At 40.8% G+C, this 21,371-nt stretch overlaps 1 protein-coding gene across 2 annotated transcripts in view; it reads right to left on the reverse strand.

The window, feature by feature from the left end:
- LOC134000598 (palmitoyltransferase ZDHHC14-like) overlaps window positions 1–19,720 on the reverse strand; it is a 47,902-nt gene extending 28,182 nt beyond the window's left edge. For both annotated transcript variants that reach the window (XM_062439988.1, XM_062439987.1), the window contains exons 1-3: window positions 19,138–19,720; window positions 18,249–18,543; window positions 2,533–2,693 (exon numbers count right to left, since the gene is read on the reverse strand). In XM_062439988.1, the coding sequence (XP_062295972.1) occupies window positions 2,533–2,693; window positions 18,249–18,490 (403 nt within the window). In that variant the 5' untranslated portion in view covers window positions 18,491–18,543; window positions 19,138–19,720. The remainder of the gene's footprint in view (window positions 1–2,532; window positions 2,694–18,248; window positions 18,544–19,137) is intronic.
- Between the last annotated feature and the right edge of the window lie 1,651 nt (window positions 19,721–21,371).

The following is a 21,371-nucleotide window of genomic DNA, read 5'->3' on the forward strand; positions in this document are numbered from 1 at the left end:
ATCTCAAAGCCCGGGAGAACAGCAGACATCCCGCATGAGTGGCAAGTGAGACAGAGAAAGATACGTAGCTCAGCACATATGGCACACTGCACCCGCAGGCTGCTGCAGGAGAGAGGGACATGCTTCGTTGGAAAGCGGAGGGGTGAATTTGCGCTTCACCCCTCCTTCAGTTAAGTCCCACTTTCGTATTTGCTTTTGAACTGTTGAACATATGGAGATGACACGGATTCATACAGTAACTCCAAAGGCAGGGAAAATTGGGGAATTGGGGAAATTGATAGAAGCTATTCACTGAACAATACAGAACCCTTCCTTTGGGTTATTCTTTCTGCTTTTTGTTTGATACATTTGGTTTATTTGCATGAATATTCAGTTTGTTTTTGTTGCAGTGTATTTAGTTAACAGATAATTTAGGCTAAACCAAATATAGCTGGACTATTCCACCTTACATCATATGAACTTGTGATGCAGTAGGAAACTGAGATATGTAAGTCTGTTGATTTGTTTTCAGCCTCTGTATTCACCAGTTGGAGAAACCACAAGGTGGCCAGGGACTGCAGACCATACACGTGCTGTAGCCAAGGCTAAAACAAGACTGCTCTTCAGTGGTTTGGACACTGGACTCTTTCAACACAGACATTTTATTTCCTTTAGTGATATTTTATTTCCTCTAAGAGACTTAGAAGAATTTTAAAAAACAAACTCTGGTATCGACAGATATAAATTCAGGTATTGGTATCAGGTCAGACCTGAAAAAGTGGATTGTGCATCTCTGACAACAAACATTTGCTGTGAACAAGAGATTCCAGTTTGGGAACTTGCTACTTGTTCTGCTTGGAAATGCGTACTGCACAAAAGCCAATGAGGATGAAGTGACGGTAGTGAAGGGGGCAGTGTGGTATTTGGGCCAACATTGTTCATATTTTCAGCCTTTGATTTGTTCATCCACTGAAAAAATGTTTGCCAATATAACATGGTACTTTTGCACAGTGCTGTTTCAACCCACTGCTCCCAGCTCTCTGTACTTACCTTCCCTCCCTCCAAAAGCGTTTAAGTCTCCTAATGAGATTAATTAAGCCAGTCCAGAGTTTGTTTAATGAGGCCCCAGTGGCCTGAAGCACGGAAGGGACCATCGCTGGGAAATGCGCGCTTCAAATTCCAAATAAAAAAAGGACCAAAACTTTAAAGGGGATTTTAGTTAAATCTTTGAGGAAAGTGGTGATAATCCATTTAGCTACAGGGCAGGAGGACACTTTTGGAGGTTGGCGAGTAAGTCCTGCAACTTACTGGCAAGTCACAAAACTGACTTAATTTCCAGTGTAAACTCCAATCCAAGAGGCTTTGTGTAGAGTGACTTAACTCTGGCCAACACTTAGGAACTTGTGCCTTAGCTGATGATGCAGTTTCATACATTTCTAAGAGAGTACATTTTGTCAGTGCTTGGGTAATATCTTGTTGTCTTCCTCGTTTTGATGAAAATAATTAGCAAACACTACTAATTCCTAAAAGAATGACATTTAAATGAATTCAAATAATTCAGACCTTACCATTAACTCAATGCTGAGTGCAATATATAGTAGTGCATATGCTAATTAATTTAATACAGTGTCTCAAATATACTCTACATTGCAAAGAATAGGAGGCCTTAAATGGCTGTTTATCTTTTGTAATAAAACAATCAGCAATATCTGAACATCTGATCCTGCTATCCGGATATTGTGTTTCCTGTATTGAATTTAAAATGAAACACTGATTTCTCTCTATGTGATGTAATGAAATGTAAGCAGTGAACCAGACTCTACTTCACAAACTGTAGTCGAGGCTGGCCCTGCGAGCAGTCGTCAGTGCTGTGATGCCAATAATAGATTGAGAAGTTATTAAAATGGAATTTATGAGTCAGGTAATACATCAGATGAGGGGCCAAAGGAGGAGTTGGAGGGAAGTAAACAGATCAATGTAGCACAGATCCTTCACCTCAGCCTAAATGCAGTCTTTAAAGTCAGTGGAAGCATGAACCCCATTTCTCTGGTTACACCATCTCTAGATAATCCAGATAATCTGGTACTCCGGTAAAGGTCTCACTCCCCTGGATCAGGACCATGCAAAGTTTATTTAGAAACAACCATAGTGCTGGGATGGCTGTTTATAAATTGCAGAGATGATTAAATGGGTGGGTATTTGAGAAGAAGGTTGAAATAAATAAGTGTATACTTCCTTCCTACTCCTTTTTGAAGATGTAGTATTTCATTTGTGCTATTTATGAGAATTTGTTTTTTGGGTTTGATGTTTAGGTTTATCGTTTATTTCTTTTTATTGTTATTCTTTTTTGTTTTTATCAGTTTTTTTTTTACAGGTTTGAAATAAAATTGAACAGATGGAAGAGTTATTGATGAATAGTGTTGAAAAAGCATCCTTTAAGATACAAAAAAAGGAGAAGCACAAAAAAGCAGATGCGAAGAAACTACAGCTCAATGATGGGTTTTCATAACCATATTTCACATTCAAAGTCATTTACTGAAAGTGTTGTCTTACCTATCTGCCTCTCCAGGTCGGCAGCTTCATCTGGGGTGGCCCTTGGTAAAACGCCTGGGTCACTGAAGCTGGTTCTCAGCAGTGTCCCCAGCACAAACAGAAAAAGCACTCCTCCTATTACTGGGATGGCCGGAGTCAACTGCTGTGCCAAGAACGGACAACTGGGAGGACAGGAAAAGATGGAGAGAGAAAGAGAAATAAGCAAACAAAAAAACACAACAGACAAACAATTCTGCCTGAATACTGATGCTTTGCTGGTTAGTAAAAACCTGAATGTTTAATATCCTGGAAGATTTCTAGACAAACATCAGCTGATGGCCTCAGGGGGAGGTGTCCGCCCAAATACAAACTGCTCTTCTTAGTATAAACATTACTACACAGATAAACATTGAATCCCACTGAGACAAGCCACAAAGTTTAGGAAGAGGGGATACTTGCAACTTGTTTCTTAATGAGCAGTAAGTGAATATAAGGGTCAGTTCTGTTTTATAATCTGTTCTAATCAGCTGATTTAGTGTAATCCCATTAAATATCCAACGGCACAGGTGGTTATTAGAGTAATCACATTTAGTCCTGCAGGGGTGGGGCCCAGGCTGCCTCATTCCCTTTTATTTGTAAGCCTGTCTATTGGAGTGCATTTTGAGGAAGTTAGGGTCAGAAAAGTGTCATTCCAGACGAGGGGAAGTGACACGTGGCAACCGTATCATTTGAGTGAGGCTGTTGAGGAATGCAAAACAGTACTATGGGTTGAGCCAAGGTTCACACTAACATGTGTGTTTACGAAAAGGCTATTGTTTATCTTTTGATCAATTTAAATAAGGTTGCCAGTGCAAACAAGTTGTATCACACCTTCAAATTTAGATTTCTTTCCTATTCGGAGTGGTCAGAAGACTAGAAAAGTGCTATGTAAGTACAGTCCATTCATTATTTACAAGTTCTTCTGTCAGATGTTCTGATGTTCATTAGAACAGATTCAAGAGTGGAAGTAAAAAATATAACTGCCAACTTGAACATTGAACCAACCCAAAAATGTCTTCTTTTAGAGCTTTTAGTTATTGTATGTAATTCATTATTGACTGTTGCAGGGGAAGCGCCATATGGCACAAGGAGGTTAAATTACATTGAATGATGAATTAAAAAGCTGGTTGGGAGAATCACTATTATCACCATTCACTGAGTGCAACTGACTGTACTCCATGACTGACTGCTATCTAACAAGACTAAGAGCCTCCAGCCATGCCTCAAGCTCTACTTAGGCACAATGGTCCTGAGAGCTCAAAGCTAACACATCTGAGTGTAGCGTGCTACCCTGCTATCATTTTCCTAATTAGCAGTAAATACAAAATACTGATGAGGTTAATGGGAATGCCATTAGTTTTGCAAGTATTTGGTTATAAACTAAAGTATTAGACTAATTTACATTTTGAACTGATGATGGCCCTGGAGGAATGGCTAAAGGATCATCAAAGTTATTACACTTCATCCTGAGAGGGGACATGATGTGCTGCCAATAGCTGTCAAGCCATTTCCCACAAAATGCCATGTTGGCACTTGAGGAAAAGTCAGGGGATCCCCAAAATTGTCAGGATTTATCCTCTGGGGACTATGAATGTCTGCACCAAATTTCATCTTAATCCATCAAATAGCTGTAAAAACATTTCAGTCTGGACCAAAGTGGTGGACCAACTGACAGACACATTGATATTCCTGCAGTCATGATTCTACCATGACAAAAAAACAAACAAAAACAAAAAACAATGCAGAGAAAAACAATCACTGAAAATGCTTAAGTGCCAATGATGGCTATAATAAAGTGACAGAGGTCAACCACTGTGGTCTCCCTGTTTGTCAACCACAGCAGCATTTTAAGAACCTAGTGTTGCAACATTTCTGCAGCCCATGCTCCACAGTACTGTCTGTTTTAAATTTATCAAGGCAGTTTTTTGTTTTTCATAACTTTGTATAATAGGTCACTGATGGACATTATATCACTATCTCACCCTCTTGCCTTCAGATGGTAACACCTTGGGGGGCAGTTACATCCGCTGAGCTATGCCAACACCAGTTTATCTTACAAACCAAGCCAAACTATATTTAGTCTTCCATGTTGGGTTCCTCCAATGATAGTGGATAGGGAAGATATGAATATGGACCTGGAGCTGTTACTTGGATTTGCTGATTTGTGCTAATTGGGCTTCCAGCATCATTTGCACACCCACCCTGCTTTTTACCTGAGCTGCTGGAGATGAAGAGGAAAAGGTCAGCTAACACATGACCACCTATCAGAAAATACAAGGAGGATGTGGAATTATCACCCTCAAGTGCTTTAAAGATCCACCTTATGTGTAAACAGAGTAAGCAGTGGTGTGATTTGCCTGTAAAAAAAAATCCAATATTTATCTACCACAACCAGATGAGATGCTCTCTTGGTGAGACTCAAAGCAAATAATACATTCCTTTTCAAGCTAATATTCAACACATAAACAAGTCTGAATCAGAAACATTCAGTGCTCATGCTGTTTTGCAGAAGGTTTAAGCTGTGACAAATTCACTGTCGACCATCCGTGCCATTACCCCGTCTAAGTGGAAACTAGCCAGTCCTGCTGCTCTCTACATCTGGAGTGAGACTGAACTAAGCAAAAAACACCGGGATGTCTGGAACATCGGCAGGAGGCTCCAGGCAGGACAACAATTTCTCCAGTTAAGGACTTGCCTGGAGTTCCCAAGGTCACTGTACTGGACACCGACTGTGTACATATACAATATACAAACTCATGCTGGACGCTCACTAGCATTTAGCAGCCCTCAGTACCTTATGATTCTTCATCTAGCCTGTAAACTAGGCATAGTAGAGGCACACCATCCAGCACTGTGTCCTGCGACTGTAACCTAACACTGGGCTTATTCCCATCTCTGCTGGGACAGCGCTGCAGTCAATCTTTCAGCTTATCTTACAGATCTGATTGTAACTGTTTAAACAGAAAGCAGCTCTATTGCCCTTTAAAACTGAAATACTATCACTGAAAATATTAAACTGCTCTGACTTCACATTCATATGAAGGGGCAGCACTATCTTAGATTCTGACTTCTGCACGTCTCTTTTTTAATAATAATTTCTTATATATATATTACATATTGTAGGTTATACACACAGCTGTGTTCAGTACTGCTTCAGTTCCTATGCTCCTTGTTCACTACAGCTCTCTGTGTAAAACATGTTAGCATTCTGTCTTATTGAGTCATTCAAACTTTGCTTATTTCAATTGATTTAGACAATAGACAATAGCACCATCACATTACATTATTGTCACATCATGATAGGCTTGCAATTAACTTTAGCATTTCTTCATGTTTTTGTAGCAGTCAATAATCTCCTGAGGTGAATCCTGGAGTGGAAGAAAGTGTAACACATATAATGCAACAGTTACCGCCAAACACTTCACAAAAGAAAGAAAAAGGACTGAGCGCATTGCTGTTGCACCTTCTTGCTCTGCTGCCGAGGAACAAACAACACTTATGTTTTGGGAAAGACCAGTTTGCTTCAACTGCCACAGAGGAAACAAATAACAAGAGTGCCAGCAGATTTGAGACCATTTAGGTAGTGCTGAGAGGACAATTCCTTAAGGCGTGCTGAAAAGAGATGACTACTCTAGTCATGCAGGGAAAGAGCTCAGCTCTTTGTCTCCCATCTGCAGGGTTAAGTGCACAAAACATGTATCATCATGATCATCATCACATAGCAAACACAACGCACCCTGCTGTTAGCGATATAAAAGTTATATGCAAATATCCACATTACAGCCTTCAAGATTCCCCCTTTCTTTTAAAAATTCAATGAGAAACAATTTTCCCTTCCTTTCCCAACAATCCCCCACAGCCCCACTACGGAGATGTTACTCCTGTCCAACCCTAATAAAGCAGCTACATCCAGTATTCATGATACATTTACTTATCTAGACTGCACAGCCACACTGGACAATTTAGGAGAAGCAAAGAGTGAAACTTTGGTGAACACAACACAAATGAGAAATAGCAGAAGCATGTGGTTAATGTTTTTTCGTTTTAAACACTGAAGTAACAGTAAAAACACAAATGAAACTCAGCTGCCACAAGTTGGCCAGCCTCTCCCACCCCCCAAAAATTGCTCTGTTATAAAAAATCTGAAAAGTGTCAGACAAGTCTGCAGATTACGGCTGATATTATGAACACTCTGCAACGTGTGGTTGTCTGTCTGCATCTGCGCCAGGAAAGCAGAAATTTACTGATGCTGTTAGCAAACATTTTTTCACCTGCTCATTCACAGTGTCCTCTACTCTGTCTGATTGGTCACACATCACATTAATGAATCCACCAATTAGAGCTGCTAATGAGAAATCACTGCAGTTGTAAAAAGCTTGGCAGACCATGAGTGCAGATGTTACATCTGTAACAATTAAACCAAAGCCAAGATTTAAATTGTTTTGAAGTAATCAATGAGGAAGTCAAGCGCTGAAATGTCAAATATTAGCAAAGGTCATTTAGTGCTACAAAACCACAGTGATGTGCTCTCTTTCTCTCTCTCTCTGCAGGGAAACCTACAACATTAATATGTTTCAAAACTTGTCGTCTGGAAAGTGGTAATGGAAATGGCTGCCTCTGTCCTCAGAAACTGTGCATCAATGTGTCGGACATCAGCAACATAATGAAAAGGCAGTCATGTGCAATAGAAAGTGACAGGTTGGTAGAAACAGACAGAGATTAAACACTGAAACCATTAGAGGAGGGAGGATAGATGCAACATTAAGCCTGCTTCTCCTATAGACATGGATCAATGGAAATACGTGAACCAATTGGGAACATCTTGCCTGGTTTAAGATCCCCCTGTAAAGAGGCGATATCGACAAGGAAGTGGACTTTTTCCCAAAATGACAAAATCATTTCCCTTTTAGCTTGATAACAAATCTTATATTTAAATGGGAATTTAGGGGTTTTGTTGCTATGGAGATGGACAGTATCCAATGTTAGACATGGTACATTTCGATAGGGAATGTGGTTACCCTGGAAACAGCCAGGAGTGAGCTGAAGTCTCTAAGAAAAGGGAAAAAAACAAAAAACAAAGACATTCAAAAAAAGAGACAGCATGATGACATTCATTACAATCCTTACAAATGTCTCAACAAACCATTTGGCTGATGAGGGTGGAGATTAAATTATTGTTGGAGTTGATCCAGAAGTGATGGCAGCAAACCAAAACCGACATCGTAGCTGGGTACAGACCATTGAAGAAATTTGATTTGAGGACTCAGCCGGGGACTTGGCGTAGTTTGATATTTCAAAGTTTTCGATCTCCAACACGTAGTTTGAAATTGACTCTTTATTAAATACAGGTGTAAAAATAAGTTTGGGTCAATGATGGCAAGAAAATTATTGCTGAACCACTGTCCTGAAATACCTAGACCAACAGGTTACCGTAGCTGGTCAATCAAAGCAATAAAGTCTAGTGCTGTGCACTACTTAAATAGTACAGATGAAATAAGTCATGTTTAATATGTAATAATCAAGGCAGTGAGAATACTGCTGTTTGACAGCTTGTACTGATACAACATAAATACTACCTGTTTATAAAACTGTACAGCTTCACTGTTGAAGACGGTGACAATTACTGACAGCTGTAGGCAGTGAAATAAACCTATGATGGCTAATTCCTCAGGCAAACGCCATGATATAAAGTTAAATCACCTGAAAGAGATATTAGAGCATGTCAATGCAGAGCAGAGCAGAGCAGCGTAATGCACAATGTGTTATGACTTTAATCAGAGGAAAGCTGCAATGAGCAGCAGCATCACACATTACGCTGACATAATGAAAAGCTAATGTTTGCTTTGTATTTAAATAAGGAATGCTCATTGCTTCATTTCATCGTTCCAGTGCAGAGATGCCACTATTAGAACGCAGAGGAAAATCAGTAGCTGGCAACTACAATGTGCACAGCTACATATCCCAACGTTTGAATCCCGTGGACAAACTGAGTGATGAGGGACCAAAACTGCAGTCTTGTCTTCTAAATAAATAAACAAGCATGTCATACCTTCCAAAATGCTTAGTCAGGAATACAAACTAGAGGGAATATTTCTATTGAGAGAAAGAGCAACTGATTTCAAGCGTCATTAAATTGGCCTTTGCAGCAAAAGCTTGAATAGTTAGAACAGACCGTCAGGTTGTCTGGTCTTTCTCATTTCAGCTTCAAAGAAACACGTATATTCCACATTTCAGTCCACAAAATCTAACACTTCTCCCTCATTCCCTTTCAACAAGTTTTTACTTTAACTTTAATAGATGCTCAACTTTCTTAGGGCGTTTTCACACAAACAGCATTTAGTGTGTTTTAATTGAACCATAGTTCGTTTGACCCTTGTTTCCACTCAACAATCGCACTCAGCACCAAATGAATCGGTCTGAGACCACCAAAAAGATGTGGTCTCGATCCACACCATCTGCTGAACTCTGGTGTGGTTCCGTTGATGAAAAAGCAACCTGAAACAAATAGGTCCAAAACGATCTAGTTGTAATGAATTATGGGTATGAGGGGCACTGAATTGTTGATACAATTATACATTTAATTTCATATGTTTCATCCTGAAGTGATGTGCAATGCGTCCTTGGAGCTTTGGGCTAACTGTACTTTATTTGAGTATTTATTTTTCTGACGACTTTTTACTTTTACTCCCTACATTTGAACACAATTATCTGTACTTTCTACTCCTTACATTGTCAAAACAGGCTCGTTACTTTTTTAACCTTGGTGACCTTATAAAAAGACATGACATGCAAATAAATGATAAGTGAAAACCAATCTTTTTTCTTTTTCTTTTGGTGTGTGCGCTCGTGCCGCCCTGGGCAACTTCTCATATCAAAATCCTCTACTGACAAAGAAAGTTCAACAATGTGGGCAGACAGTACAGGAATATGACAGCAGCAGTGAGACTCCTACCATATGAACACATGCTGTGCACTATGCACAGTTTACAGAGGCCAATTATAATGGTGAGGAGCACTTTTTAAAAATTAAAGCGTTTTGCTCTGCACTTAATCACATTGCGACACGTGTTAACACTGACTGATATTTATAATAATATAGTTTTATATATATATTCTGTCTGACATTCGGCAGCAAAATCAGCCTGTGTGCAGTGATTTTTTTCTGTGCAGGTTGTTAGCAAAAGAGGAAAACTATCCTATTTTGTGGGCCGAGTTATCAAGAGGTAAAAATTGACAGGAGAAATTATTTTTTACTACTGTACGCAAGTACATCTCAGACCCTTTACCGTCTTGCTTTTACTTGAGTAAAGAGTACTTCTACTTTTTTTAACACAAGTATCTGTACTTCTACTTAAGTACAGAATGTGAGTACTTTCGCCACCTCTGAAAATGACTAATGCAAACGATGTAATACATGAGGAACAGCACCAAGATCACCCTGCGAAGATGTCGTTCCATTGTGAAACCTCAAAGTGGCATGTCTATCTATGTCCGGAAGATAAACACCAAAGTGACTTATGAGGAATAACCAGCTCAACTATTACGTATTTTGGTTCGTTTAGAGTTATGCGTATGTGAAACTGAACCGAAACAAAGTCTGTATGCTACATTGTAACAATTTATTGCCTGCTGCTGACCAAACAATCGATCTACAGGTCTGAAAACGCCCTTAGCATGTAAGTATGTAGTAAGTGAAAAAAGGAACTAACCTCAGTTTCTATGTTGTGACAATGCAATACGTCAGCCATTACTGTGTCTCAGCAGTGTTTCCTGAAATGTGACAGTCAAGCTGTGTATGTATAATGCTTTGATTAATGTAGGGTAAAGCTCACTACATGATGGCTTCAGAGTGACACACTGGCACATTATTAAGCAATACAGCATGTATGTTGCTGCTGTGATCCATTTAGAGAAGACTTTGGAGCTAAGGATTGCTTTTTATTCGTCTATTTATCTTTTTTATTTATCTGCTGTGGTTATGTGGTATGCAGCTTGCCTTTGAGCAAATCTATATGAGCCCAAGTTCTTCAGTTTAAACCAACACGTCAAGTGAAAATCTAAAAAAAAGTAATCCAACTTAACGTCAAACAGCATTAGTTAACCCATGCACAATCCAATAAAAACAACGCATCTGAACTTTACTCTCTTTAGCCAAACAAACACTGCCCTTCAAACTTTACTATTTTACTAAACCAAAAGGTCAAGGGTCACCAAGACAGTTTGGAGATGTTGATTCAGAATCAGGTAGCTTATCTCTCAGCCGACTTTAAACATTAAGCTTCACTCTGAACTGGAGGCTCTGCACTTCTCCAAAAGCAAATAGGTGAAAGCACGGTACAGGTCAATAAATGTTTAGTAATGGAACAACTGAATAAAACCAGTTAATAAAAAGCGTCCTCTCAATCAGGTCTCGTACTAATCAAGAGATCTGCATTTCTCTCTGATATAATAATACCATAAGGCAGAAAAGAAAGGGCATTTATATAAAACAACTGTGTCTCAACTGGGGATGTGCATGATCCCATTTTTTCATGGTCGACTAGTCGGTGGGTATAGTCGACGACTAATTGAATAGTCGCTGCATGCCGACATTCACAGGGCTGAATAGATGATGCATCAAAAAAATAACCTTCATAATTCATAATAAACAACAAGCTTTAGGTGATCGTACATATATTTATTTACCCTTCATTTCTTCACAGAAATATGAATTAAAAGAAAAAAAATCTGACGGGCTCACAGACCTCTAACAATATAAGAGCGCTGATTTTTCTTCTACCCCTCAATTAGCACTTAGCGCATGGTCGGCCTTTGAACTATTTAAACTACCAATAAAAATAAAAACTTAACTGCAAATCTCATACAAGAGTCTTCAAATGCCACCAAACTATTTTTAACCTTATGACAAGGCAATTAGTTTATTTGGAGTTGCAAACAAACAAACAAAAAAGTCCTGCAGCCCTAAACAGTAAGCCTGCATCTTATTCAAGTAAATGAATTTTCATAACAGTGCAAAATGTTAAGTTTCGATTTTGGAAATAAACTTTACAGGCAGAAAAAATAAAAGTCAACCGCAGCTTAATTTGTAGAAAATGCTTAAAACACTAACCTATGCCTTATACTGAATTACAAAGATGTAGCTTTACATATAAAAGCGGAGTTACAACTTTATCCAACAGAAAACATCTTCTCGGCAGGCCAGTTATGAATTTGTTTTTCACAATGGGCTTACCTGCCTCTATCATAGCGGTGGTTTCGTAATAATTCGTACAGTTAGAGTTAAATATGTTTTTTATTTAGAAACAACAGCATGTCCAGGTGTGAAGGTAGGAGACGAGTGCACAGTCAGTTTACCAGAACACCTGCTGTGGAAAAAACCCTCTTGGTGGTGGCAGGGATGGCAACTCTCGATTAAAGTTTTTCAATGGAAAAAAAACCAATAAACAAATAAACGACCGCAGCGCAGCGCAGCGCAGCGCAAAGATGATAGTGATTATGATTCACACATAATTGAAAATAAAGTCTGCTAGTGCCGTCACACTGGCAAATTCTGCTATTTGGTTCTTTTCTTCAGCAAATGTCCTCTGTGCAACAGCGGGATATATTCATTATTTCCGCAGAATATCAGAAGATAATCTTTCTACCTCAATAGGGTCTCCCGACGTTTTCCTACTCATTTGTCTCCCAAAGGGTAGGCTAATCTCAACAATAATCCTATCCAGATTACCGTTATCACATTTCCCACTAAATCCTCTTATGATGCCAACCAGTTTTTCAAAACTCAGCTGGAAGGTAAGCTTGGCGACTTTCATCTCCGCTTGATGCAACCACCTGACACTCGCTCAGCACTATTCACTGGCCGTCCCTTCAGTGTCACCTAAAATAAACCACACACACACACACACTTTCTTCTCCAGCCATTATGCTGCAGCTCTGAATGCAATCAATATCATAATATCTACCAAAAGTTCTGCCTACATCTGATGATCGATGCTGCAACAAGCGGTATCCGGACATGCAATTCTCAGCACTGGGTGCTTTATAGGAGATATAATTTATTCAAACAAAATACATGGATCCATTTAAAAGTGGTCAAAACTGTATTTGAAGCACTTTGTGGCCTTTCACTTAAAGTCTCATTACTCATCTAAGCAGCATGGATATAAGGCCTTGTCAGCTTTGCCTTTTATTACATTTTGATTGCTTTTGATGGCAGGCAAGGGCAGAACATGAACCTCCTCTTAGCTGTAGGCCAAGTCATTTGTCAATGAAACAAGTGAACATGACATGCTTTTGCAAATGGTTACATTTTCTGCCCAGACTGCTTCGTGGAATCATTTGCCATCTTTCATACTGATGTCAGTAGAGCCCAGCGGAGTCTCGGTGGACCGCAGTGATCATGTATGCATTTGAGAACTCTCCAAAATCAGTTAGCATAACCTTCCAACGTGTGCAACGCACTCAATTACCTCTGACTCAGGGAGTGGATGTGCTAGCACAGGAAAGCTATGTGACAAACAGAAGGTGCAGGGTCGATTAAAGGCTTGGAGCTAGCCAGGGGGAGGAATCACACTACAGAAAAGCAAACAGCTGGACATGATTCCTGGTTTCAATGAGCCAACGTGACAGATCTGCCTCTTGCGTCCACAGCAAAACAGACAGCGACAGTAAAGTCTGTGACAGAATGTCCTGCGAGGAAAGAAGAGTCACATCCAAAACATATTCAGTTATTTAAATGACCTAAATCTGGCTGGCTGACATTTATACAAGGTTAAAAATTACAACATGTAATGAAATAATAATCCCATGTAGTAGTAAAATAATAGCATAACATGTCAGTGGGACTATATCAGGAATGGCAGTGCACATTTTTTACTTGATATCTTGGCTTAAGAGGAATGCTTTTCTTGTCTTGGGAAACCAAATCTACCATGGGTGTGACTGTTCAAATTATGTGGACAAAAACTCTTTCGCAATTGCTTGCCTTATGACACTCCATAAACTGACTTATTATTTCGCCCGAGCATGCAGAAAACACATTTGCTTTCCCTCTGGAGTAGTGCACAGGAGAAACATAGCACTCGACAGAAAAGGTCACCACTGCACTGATTTCACTGCATTGAATTTGTACCACCGCGGCGGCCAAAAGATGACATGCTTTGCTGAGGGGATTGTATTCTCTGACTGAAGCACGCTCACAATGGCCGGGTTATTCATAAGAAGGGGTTATGTGGGTTTCTTTCTATACACAGTAACAGATGACCGAAGACCACTAGACCTCACCTTTTATGGGACACTTGATCAAACCAGTGAACAAACATGATGATGTCAACTCAGAGTGGTTTTGTGACATTAACCACTATAGTTTCCGTTCAATGACCTCCAAAGCATCTGAACTATCAGGATTACATTGTGGTGAAAAGAGAGATATACATTACTCTATATAATTACCTGAGGATGATTTATCTGTGGACTGGACAGTTTGTGATTATTTGCCTTGTTTGTGTTTGGACGTCTCCATATGGAGTACTGTACATTTCTAATGTCAGAATTATAAATCTGACATTGGAAACAGATTTTTTTGGCCTCAACTTTAAATTCCTAAAAGAAACAAAAACATTTTTTGTCTGTTCTGGGCTTGTTTTGTGTCTTTTTTGTTGTTTTCTTTTGTGTGTTGTGTTTCTTTAGAGTCTATTTTTAGGTGCAAACAAAACTCATAAATAAAATTATGACAATCATACTATTTTCTCTCAGCCAACCTTTGCTTTTCTCTCCCTTACTTAACAGCAAAGCTTAATTCAAACCTTTTCTATTCTAATGCTCACTCTACCATGTCAAAGTCAGAACTAACATGAATGTAGATTGGGATTAGGCAGTAGCAAAGTGGGGGTGAGCAGAGAGCAATAATCTAACTAAAAAGAGGAATCACTTGTAAAACAACTATAAGTCATCCAACATCATTTCATGTGGATGACTCATTCTGCCTTCTTAGAAATGTCTGTCTTGTTTCTTAGCTAAAACCAGCTGATTGCATTCATGGCAGGATCAGTGTGGCTAACCACCTGTCAAAGTGGCTGACATGTTTCTAAATCAAACAAGCATAACCAGTCCTACGTAGGCTATCCTTTATCTTTCTAATCAACTGCAGTAATATTTTTTTTTAAATAACAGCAAGAGGGAAATGTGTTTTAAGGCAGATAATTTTGTTTTGGTAAGTAAATGTGATTGGTCCCTGAACATTCTTGGTAACAATAACAAGGACATTTTTAAAACCTGTCAGGCAGCACACACTCCCAGGCAGTGTACTACTCCCACCAAGCACCATAAATAAAATAGTTACAGGACTTAATGGAGAGCATAAATTAGATGAGATGAAACGTGCGGGGCACTTAAATCAAAAGATTAACCCCTTGTTGTACCTAGGAAATGGGCTGCAGCCTACATATGCTGAAATCAAGAGGACGTGCTGTCCTATCACCTGACTACAGAGTTTAATTTTACTGGCTTTCTTTAAAGAATATCACTATATCTATATGGTAGCAAGTGACTTGTAAGTCTCACTATAACTCCTTGACGATAAGTTGGCAGTTCAGTTTTGCAGATACTGCAGGGGAAAAATGCTAGAAGAGTTGTGAATGTAAAGAGCTGCAAGTGACGTACACTGACTTCACAGTGAACTCAGACTTCCAACATGTCGTCAAGGTACCCCACGACCTTGGCTGTGCACATCCTGTTATATGGAAAACAACTTGCACCGTGCTCGCATCACAGGCTCTGATCACAGCTGCTCACAATACACAGGCTGCAGTTAACCCAAATGTATGGAAATCAGTCGTAAATCCAGCCATCTACAAACACCCTCATGGATGGAACCAATTTCACACAATCAAAAATATTGCTGTGCCAACTTCGTGCATGTCTTAAATGATCAAATTCTTGCCTTATCTGATTATCACTTAATCGTTAACATCTTGCGTGGAGCTAGTTGGCTCCATGTGTTAGCTCGTTGTTATGATACGATTCCTGCAGATGGTGACTGCAGTGCAGATCCATGCAACTTCCCTTTAATTTATATTTTTTGTAATAAAGTTTGATGATAAAAGGTTCTTCAGTCATCAATACTGATAGTTAGACAAATCCATTAGGTGTAATGCACTATCTTAAATACTACTAAAGCCATAGTGTCCTTCTCTGTGCCCGACGTGAACCACTGTGGTTCTTGAGATCAATTTTCACATCAAACAAAACAGATTTCAACTTCCAACATCTGCCTGAGTGAACTTTTACGAGACATTAGGGAGAGTAGGCAACATGTGCAACAACAAAACACATGAGCGTCTGGGGGGAGCATGTAAAAGAATAATAAACAGACCAAAGTCCGCCGGTCACTAACAGGGTTTATTGTGCATGGCTGAGCACCCCTCAGACAGAGACAAAAAAAATAAAACACGCAAAAAGAAATACAGAGATGTAGAAAGAGAGCTGGTAAATGTTCTGTGCATCTCTCCATCTCTAAATACTCGCCATCTGTTGACTGGGTGGACTGCACAAATCAGAACATCGGCCTGAAGCGGCATCATCGTGCAAGAGAGAGATATGGCCCAGGTGTGATCATCCCGCAGCCTCGTTCAAAATACTGTTAACAGGATACAGACGCGATTCATAATATAGAAGGAACTCTCACAGATTTGAACGAGCAGTTGTTCTCCACTACGCTGAGAACTGGCGAGTGAGGTTACAAAAACACATCTAATCGAAACACATTACAGTTAATAACAACAGAAGCCAATGTGCAGATCTGCTGACTATCGCCCTGTCCGATAAATGTCTCCTTTCAGTTAATGAGTGTAGGGTTGGGGGTGGAGGGGTGGGGGGATAGAGAGAAAGAAAAGTCAGGAGGACTCGGCCAGCCTGGGGCCATGGACAGTTGAGCAGGGAGGACAGTGCTAAGCTGAAAAGTGGCTTTGTGGTTGCGTGGTGTTCCTGAAAAATGTCCCCTGTAGTCACAACAAACAGAGGACACTACACTGGGCCCTGCTTAACTGACAGACCAGTGTAGGAAATGAAGATCTCTGAGTGTGTGTGTGTGTGTGTGGGGGGGGGGGGGGGGTATCATCAGGAAGCATCTGGCATCCTCCATGTGGGTGCTGGGGAACTTCCACATTGCAGTATGGTCAACGTCCATCTCAGTCTTATTATCAACTGCTCCGTGGTAAATAGGGCTGGGAGTTGTAGTCTGTGAGGCACTCTCTCTAGCAGTCTGGCCTTTGGTCATGGGTTATGTCTGTTTCTCTGCTGAGGTGACAATGTATTGAAAGATTAAGTGGTCCAGAGGTCACTGTTGATAGATGTGTTACGTGTAGCGATGCACCTGTGATGGATTTCAGACACAAGGGAGCCACAGGACACACGAGAAATAAAAAGGTGGCTGCAACAATTATGCAATTTATTTGTTTCATTATTTAGCGTACAAAATTATGGGAAACTGTTGGGAAATGTCGGACATTTTCACACAGCTCCAGAAGATGTCTTTAAATGCCTTGTTTTGTCAGACCAACAGAACAAAACCCAAACATATTTAATTTACTGTGATATACAAGAAAGAAAAGCAGCAAATCCTCCCACTGGAGAAGTTGGAGATCATGAACGTTAGGTTTTTTTGCTTCATAAATGACTTAAATTACTTTTATCAAAATCTCTGAGGATTATTATTACATCAATGCCTAATCACTTGATCAGCGAATTGTTTTAAGCACTACCTAATATAGTATATTTAAGATGCTTTGATTTATGTCCATATCGTGGGGCAAAGACCACATTTACAGTGCAGATACAGAGTAGCAGCCTATTAAGGTCTCTCTGGCTCTGAAGCTCTTTACCCTGATAAAGACGGTCCGATTGAGCAACAAATCTCATGACGGAGCAGGATTCTTATCTGGCATAGATGGGGTTTCTGAGATGACAGATGACAGAGTGATTACTCAGGACTAATGAGGAGAAAGACAATGTACTATCTCTCAAGGTACGCCTGTGTTGGCAGTGCTCAGGTCAGTGTCTGTGTCTGCATGCGGTATCGTGTACTTCAGTCACAACGGGCCAATTTAGGACATCCAGGATGAGGTGAAGAGCCGCATGAGACAGGAGCAGTACATGCTGTCTGTTGATTACAGGTTGTTCTGTCAGTGGGACAAAGACAGAAGAGCAGAGAGCTGGTTTTCTCATCTTTCTTAATGATTTGAGACCAAATTGTACACACACAAGTATAAAGGTAAAGGACTTTAGTGTTCAGCACTTAGTACCTTGCTCAAGGACACTTCTGTAAACTGTATACATCATGTAAGGGCATGTGTAACCCATAAAATGTAACAGGAAACACACACCAATTCAAAACAACCACAGGGCAGTTTCCATCAGCAACAGACCCTGCAAAACACACTCCCTCCACTAAAGATAAATATATTTTCAATACTCCCAAAAAACCAGAGAAGCCTCTGTCTAATCCCCAACTAGTTTGTCCTGACGTCTCCCTGAGCCCTGAGTAGATAGTAGGAAATACACCAACCCAGAGTGATGCCAATAACATAAACTTTTTCCTCTGACAGCTGAGCCCATGAAATCCATAATCTACAATGTCAAAGTGTAAAGTAGTAAGTAAACAGCAGATTGAAGCACAAAGAGACTGTTCTAACAATACTTACTCAAAGGTGAAGAAAAGTCCACAGGTCACTAGTATGAGGACAAGGGTGAGGTAGAAAACCCCTGTCTGCTTGGCCATCATAATCCTCCCATTGCAGTAAAATTTATTCCGACCTGGGAAGGACTCCCACTTTCTCTTCTTTGGGGTCCTTTTCTTATAAGGGGTCTCCATTGGTGTAGAGCTGCGAGTGCTTATTTGGCTGTACTCGCACTCTCTCATGGACTCAGACACGCCGAGATGCATCAATTACAGATTAAAATCCCCACAGTTGAATAAATCCCGGGGCAGATGTGCCTCTGCGAAAAGAAGAAACCAGTTCAGTTGAGCTGACAGGATTTGAGGGGTTCACAAAGTTTTCAGACCAATGCCTGGGGCGATTGTAGGTGGGAAAAAAGTTCGTGAAAAGTGCACAGACACACTTCCTGTTATTAATAATAGGTAGCAAACGCGCAGACCGCATTTGGTTAGCAATCCTTAAGTGCCTCGAGTGAGTTTGGTAAAGCACAACAGCAAGTTTAGCTCTCCTTATGTTAGCTAACTTGGCAAATAACTTCACTAGCAGCTCACTTGTATCATAGCTTAACATTAATAGTGCCTTTGTTAGCAAGCAACCTGGCTAAAGTGCTGCTAAGGCTAACACAGCTAGCAAGTTGATAAAAAATGACTTAATGTTAGCACGTTGACCAACTAAATGCAATTAAACGCTAGCTCGCTGCCTACTCACATGTTTACATTTGGCAATTTTACTTTAACTCTCCCACACAAGAGGAGTTAAGACGAGGGTTTGTGAGTGCTGTCAGCGGCATAACATGACAGACACCATGGCTTCACATCCCGGTGTTATGTGTGTGTTTGCTCGGTTGAAGCACCGTCTTTAACGTTAACGTTACCGAGGGAAAGTAAACGCTGGTTGTCGTGTCGGGGTGTTGTCACGTCGTAGCTGCTCCTTTTCGTTATCCAGGTTTGTTACGAGCGGAGGACGAGGGGAAGAACACCATTTTTCAGAAGTTTAAAGGGTAAAAAAAATGAGTTGGATTTGCAGCTCGTCGCTGAGGAAGAAGTTGGTGCAAAAAAAAAAGAAGAGGAAGGCAAACCCAGAGAAAGACCACACAGCGGGGTGCTCTTCTCTTCAGACGAGCTCCAGCATCATGACTGGCCGTCGTACAACAGGCACCGAGCAGGACCCTCCAGCCATATGTCCAAGTGTTTCACAACAACAATCAGCCACCAGTCCTCAGAAATCTTCACAATTCAGACGCGTATATTCAGGGGTGTGGGGGGTGGAAAGTTGCGACATTCCCCAAGAAGCGTCGACAACCCTCCGTTCACATGATGTCCCCTCACCACACACAGTGCTGCCACCCTGGCAAACAACAAACATCAACATGGGAGCAGAGCTTCCCAGCCTGCTCCTCCCCCCTCCAACCGAGGCTGAACTCACTACTGTAGGGGAGCGTGAAGGAGGACGGGCTCCTGAAGGGGTTCCCAAACCGTAGTCCGGGGACCTCCGGGCGTCCATAAAATGGGGTCCTTGTAGCAGGGGCGTGTCCAACGATGGGTGTAAAGTGACGGGGAATCAAATATACACCCCGCCCCCCCCGCCTCTACTAAGGTTGTAGGGGTATTTCACAACAGTAAAGCAAGGTTAATGGAAATTAGGGGGGAGCATGGAAAATGCATGTAACAAAAGTCCCTGGCCAGACTCAAACTAGAGATGTTACAATTAAATAGTCAGTGTTTTAAATCCCAGGGCCACCAAGACAACCCTATAAATTTTAATATCTGGGCCATGGCTGCAATTACACAGCAATTCATTCATTGTTGTAAGAATACTACTACTATAATTGACTAACATGACGCACCAGATGGTTTGTTACACAGAACCATCTGAGAGGTTGTCCATGGAAAAGGACAGGCACTTGGCAGGCGATTGGATCAACCAACTGACTGTTACCGTCTATCACTGTCTTACTCTGCGAGGTAACTGTATTCGGGACGCCGATTGGTTCAGACCACCAGTGGTTTGTACTGGTAAAAAATTAACAAGATGCATGTAAAACTGTTGGCATGACCCACTCAATGGCCAGTTGAGTGTGTGTGTGTGTGTGTGTGTGGGGGGGGGGGGGGGGGGGGGGGGGGGGGGGGGGCGCCTCCTGGAAGCCACTGATAGAATGGGTGGGGTGGGTGTAGTTATCAGAGGCTAAAATTGGGACTGAAAGGAGGAAGATTCGTCACCATGGAAGAAATCCAGGAAGAATCACAGGAGGGTGTGGACATCGTGACAGATGATGAATACAGGAAATGTTTACAGGAATGGCTTAAACATCTGGGGCAAGCACATCTCAAAAGAGTACTTCAAAGGGGATTAGAAAACAGACAGATTTAGGATTTATGACTAATTTTTGGAGTGTTGGGAATTGCTGGGAATTGTGGGGTCCCCCCTCATATGAATTATAGTTTTTTTGAAACCATGAAGATTTAAACCTGCAATGTGGAGCTTATATATAAATAAATGTCTGTTAAATTTGAGGCCTCAACAATGCTGATTAAGCCTATCACTGTCAGATAAATCCCTTAGTATTTCACAGAGTTTTTAATCAACAGGCTCACTCCTGTTAGCTCTCTGCTGACGAATGGTTATAAAATAATTTAATTGTGCGGCTCTTCCCACATTCCAGCTTTAAAGTTTGTCCCCTTGAACCAAAGGTGTCCCCCCCACAAAAAGTGAAAGATGGATCATTCTTCACACTTTTGGTAAAAGTCTGGATGGTGAAACAGGGAAGACAATGATGAAATAAATCAACTTGATTCAGGAAGATGATACAATGTCTGAAGGCTGACATAACAAACATTATCGACATCATTCAGTAGATTGAGGCACTATTAGTCATACATTGTTTCTTCTGAAGACAGACATGCAGTGATGTTGCCACATGGCTCGTGCCCGTCTCCCACACGATACACAGTTCACTTATGATGCAATTTCCTGTTAAGCCTGCATTAATACAAATGATTGCATCATCAGCCTACAGTTCCTTTGTCATCTATCCTCCTCTTAACACCTACACATGCACAAACACACACACGCACACACACACACACACACACACACACACACACACAC

Source organism: Scomber scombrus, chromosome 19, assembly GCF_963691925.1.
Source record: "Scomber scombrus chromosome 19, fScoSco1.1, whole genome shotgun sequence".
NCBI classification, from domain to species: Eukaryota; Metazoa; Chordata; class Actinopteri; order Scombriformes; family Scombridae; genus Scomber; species Scomber scombrus.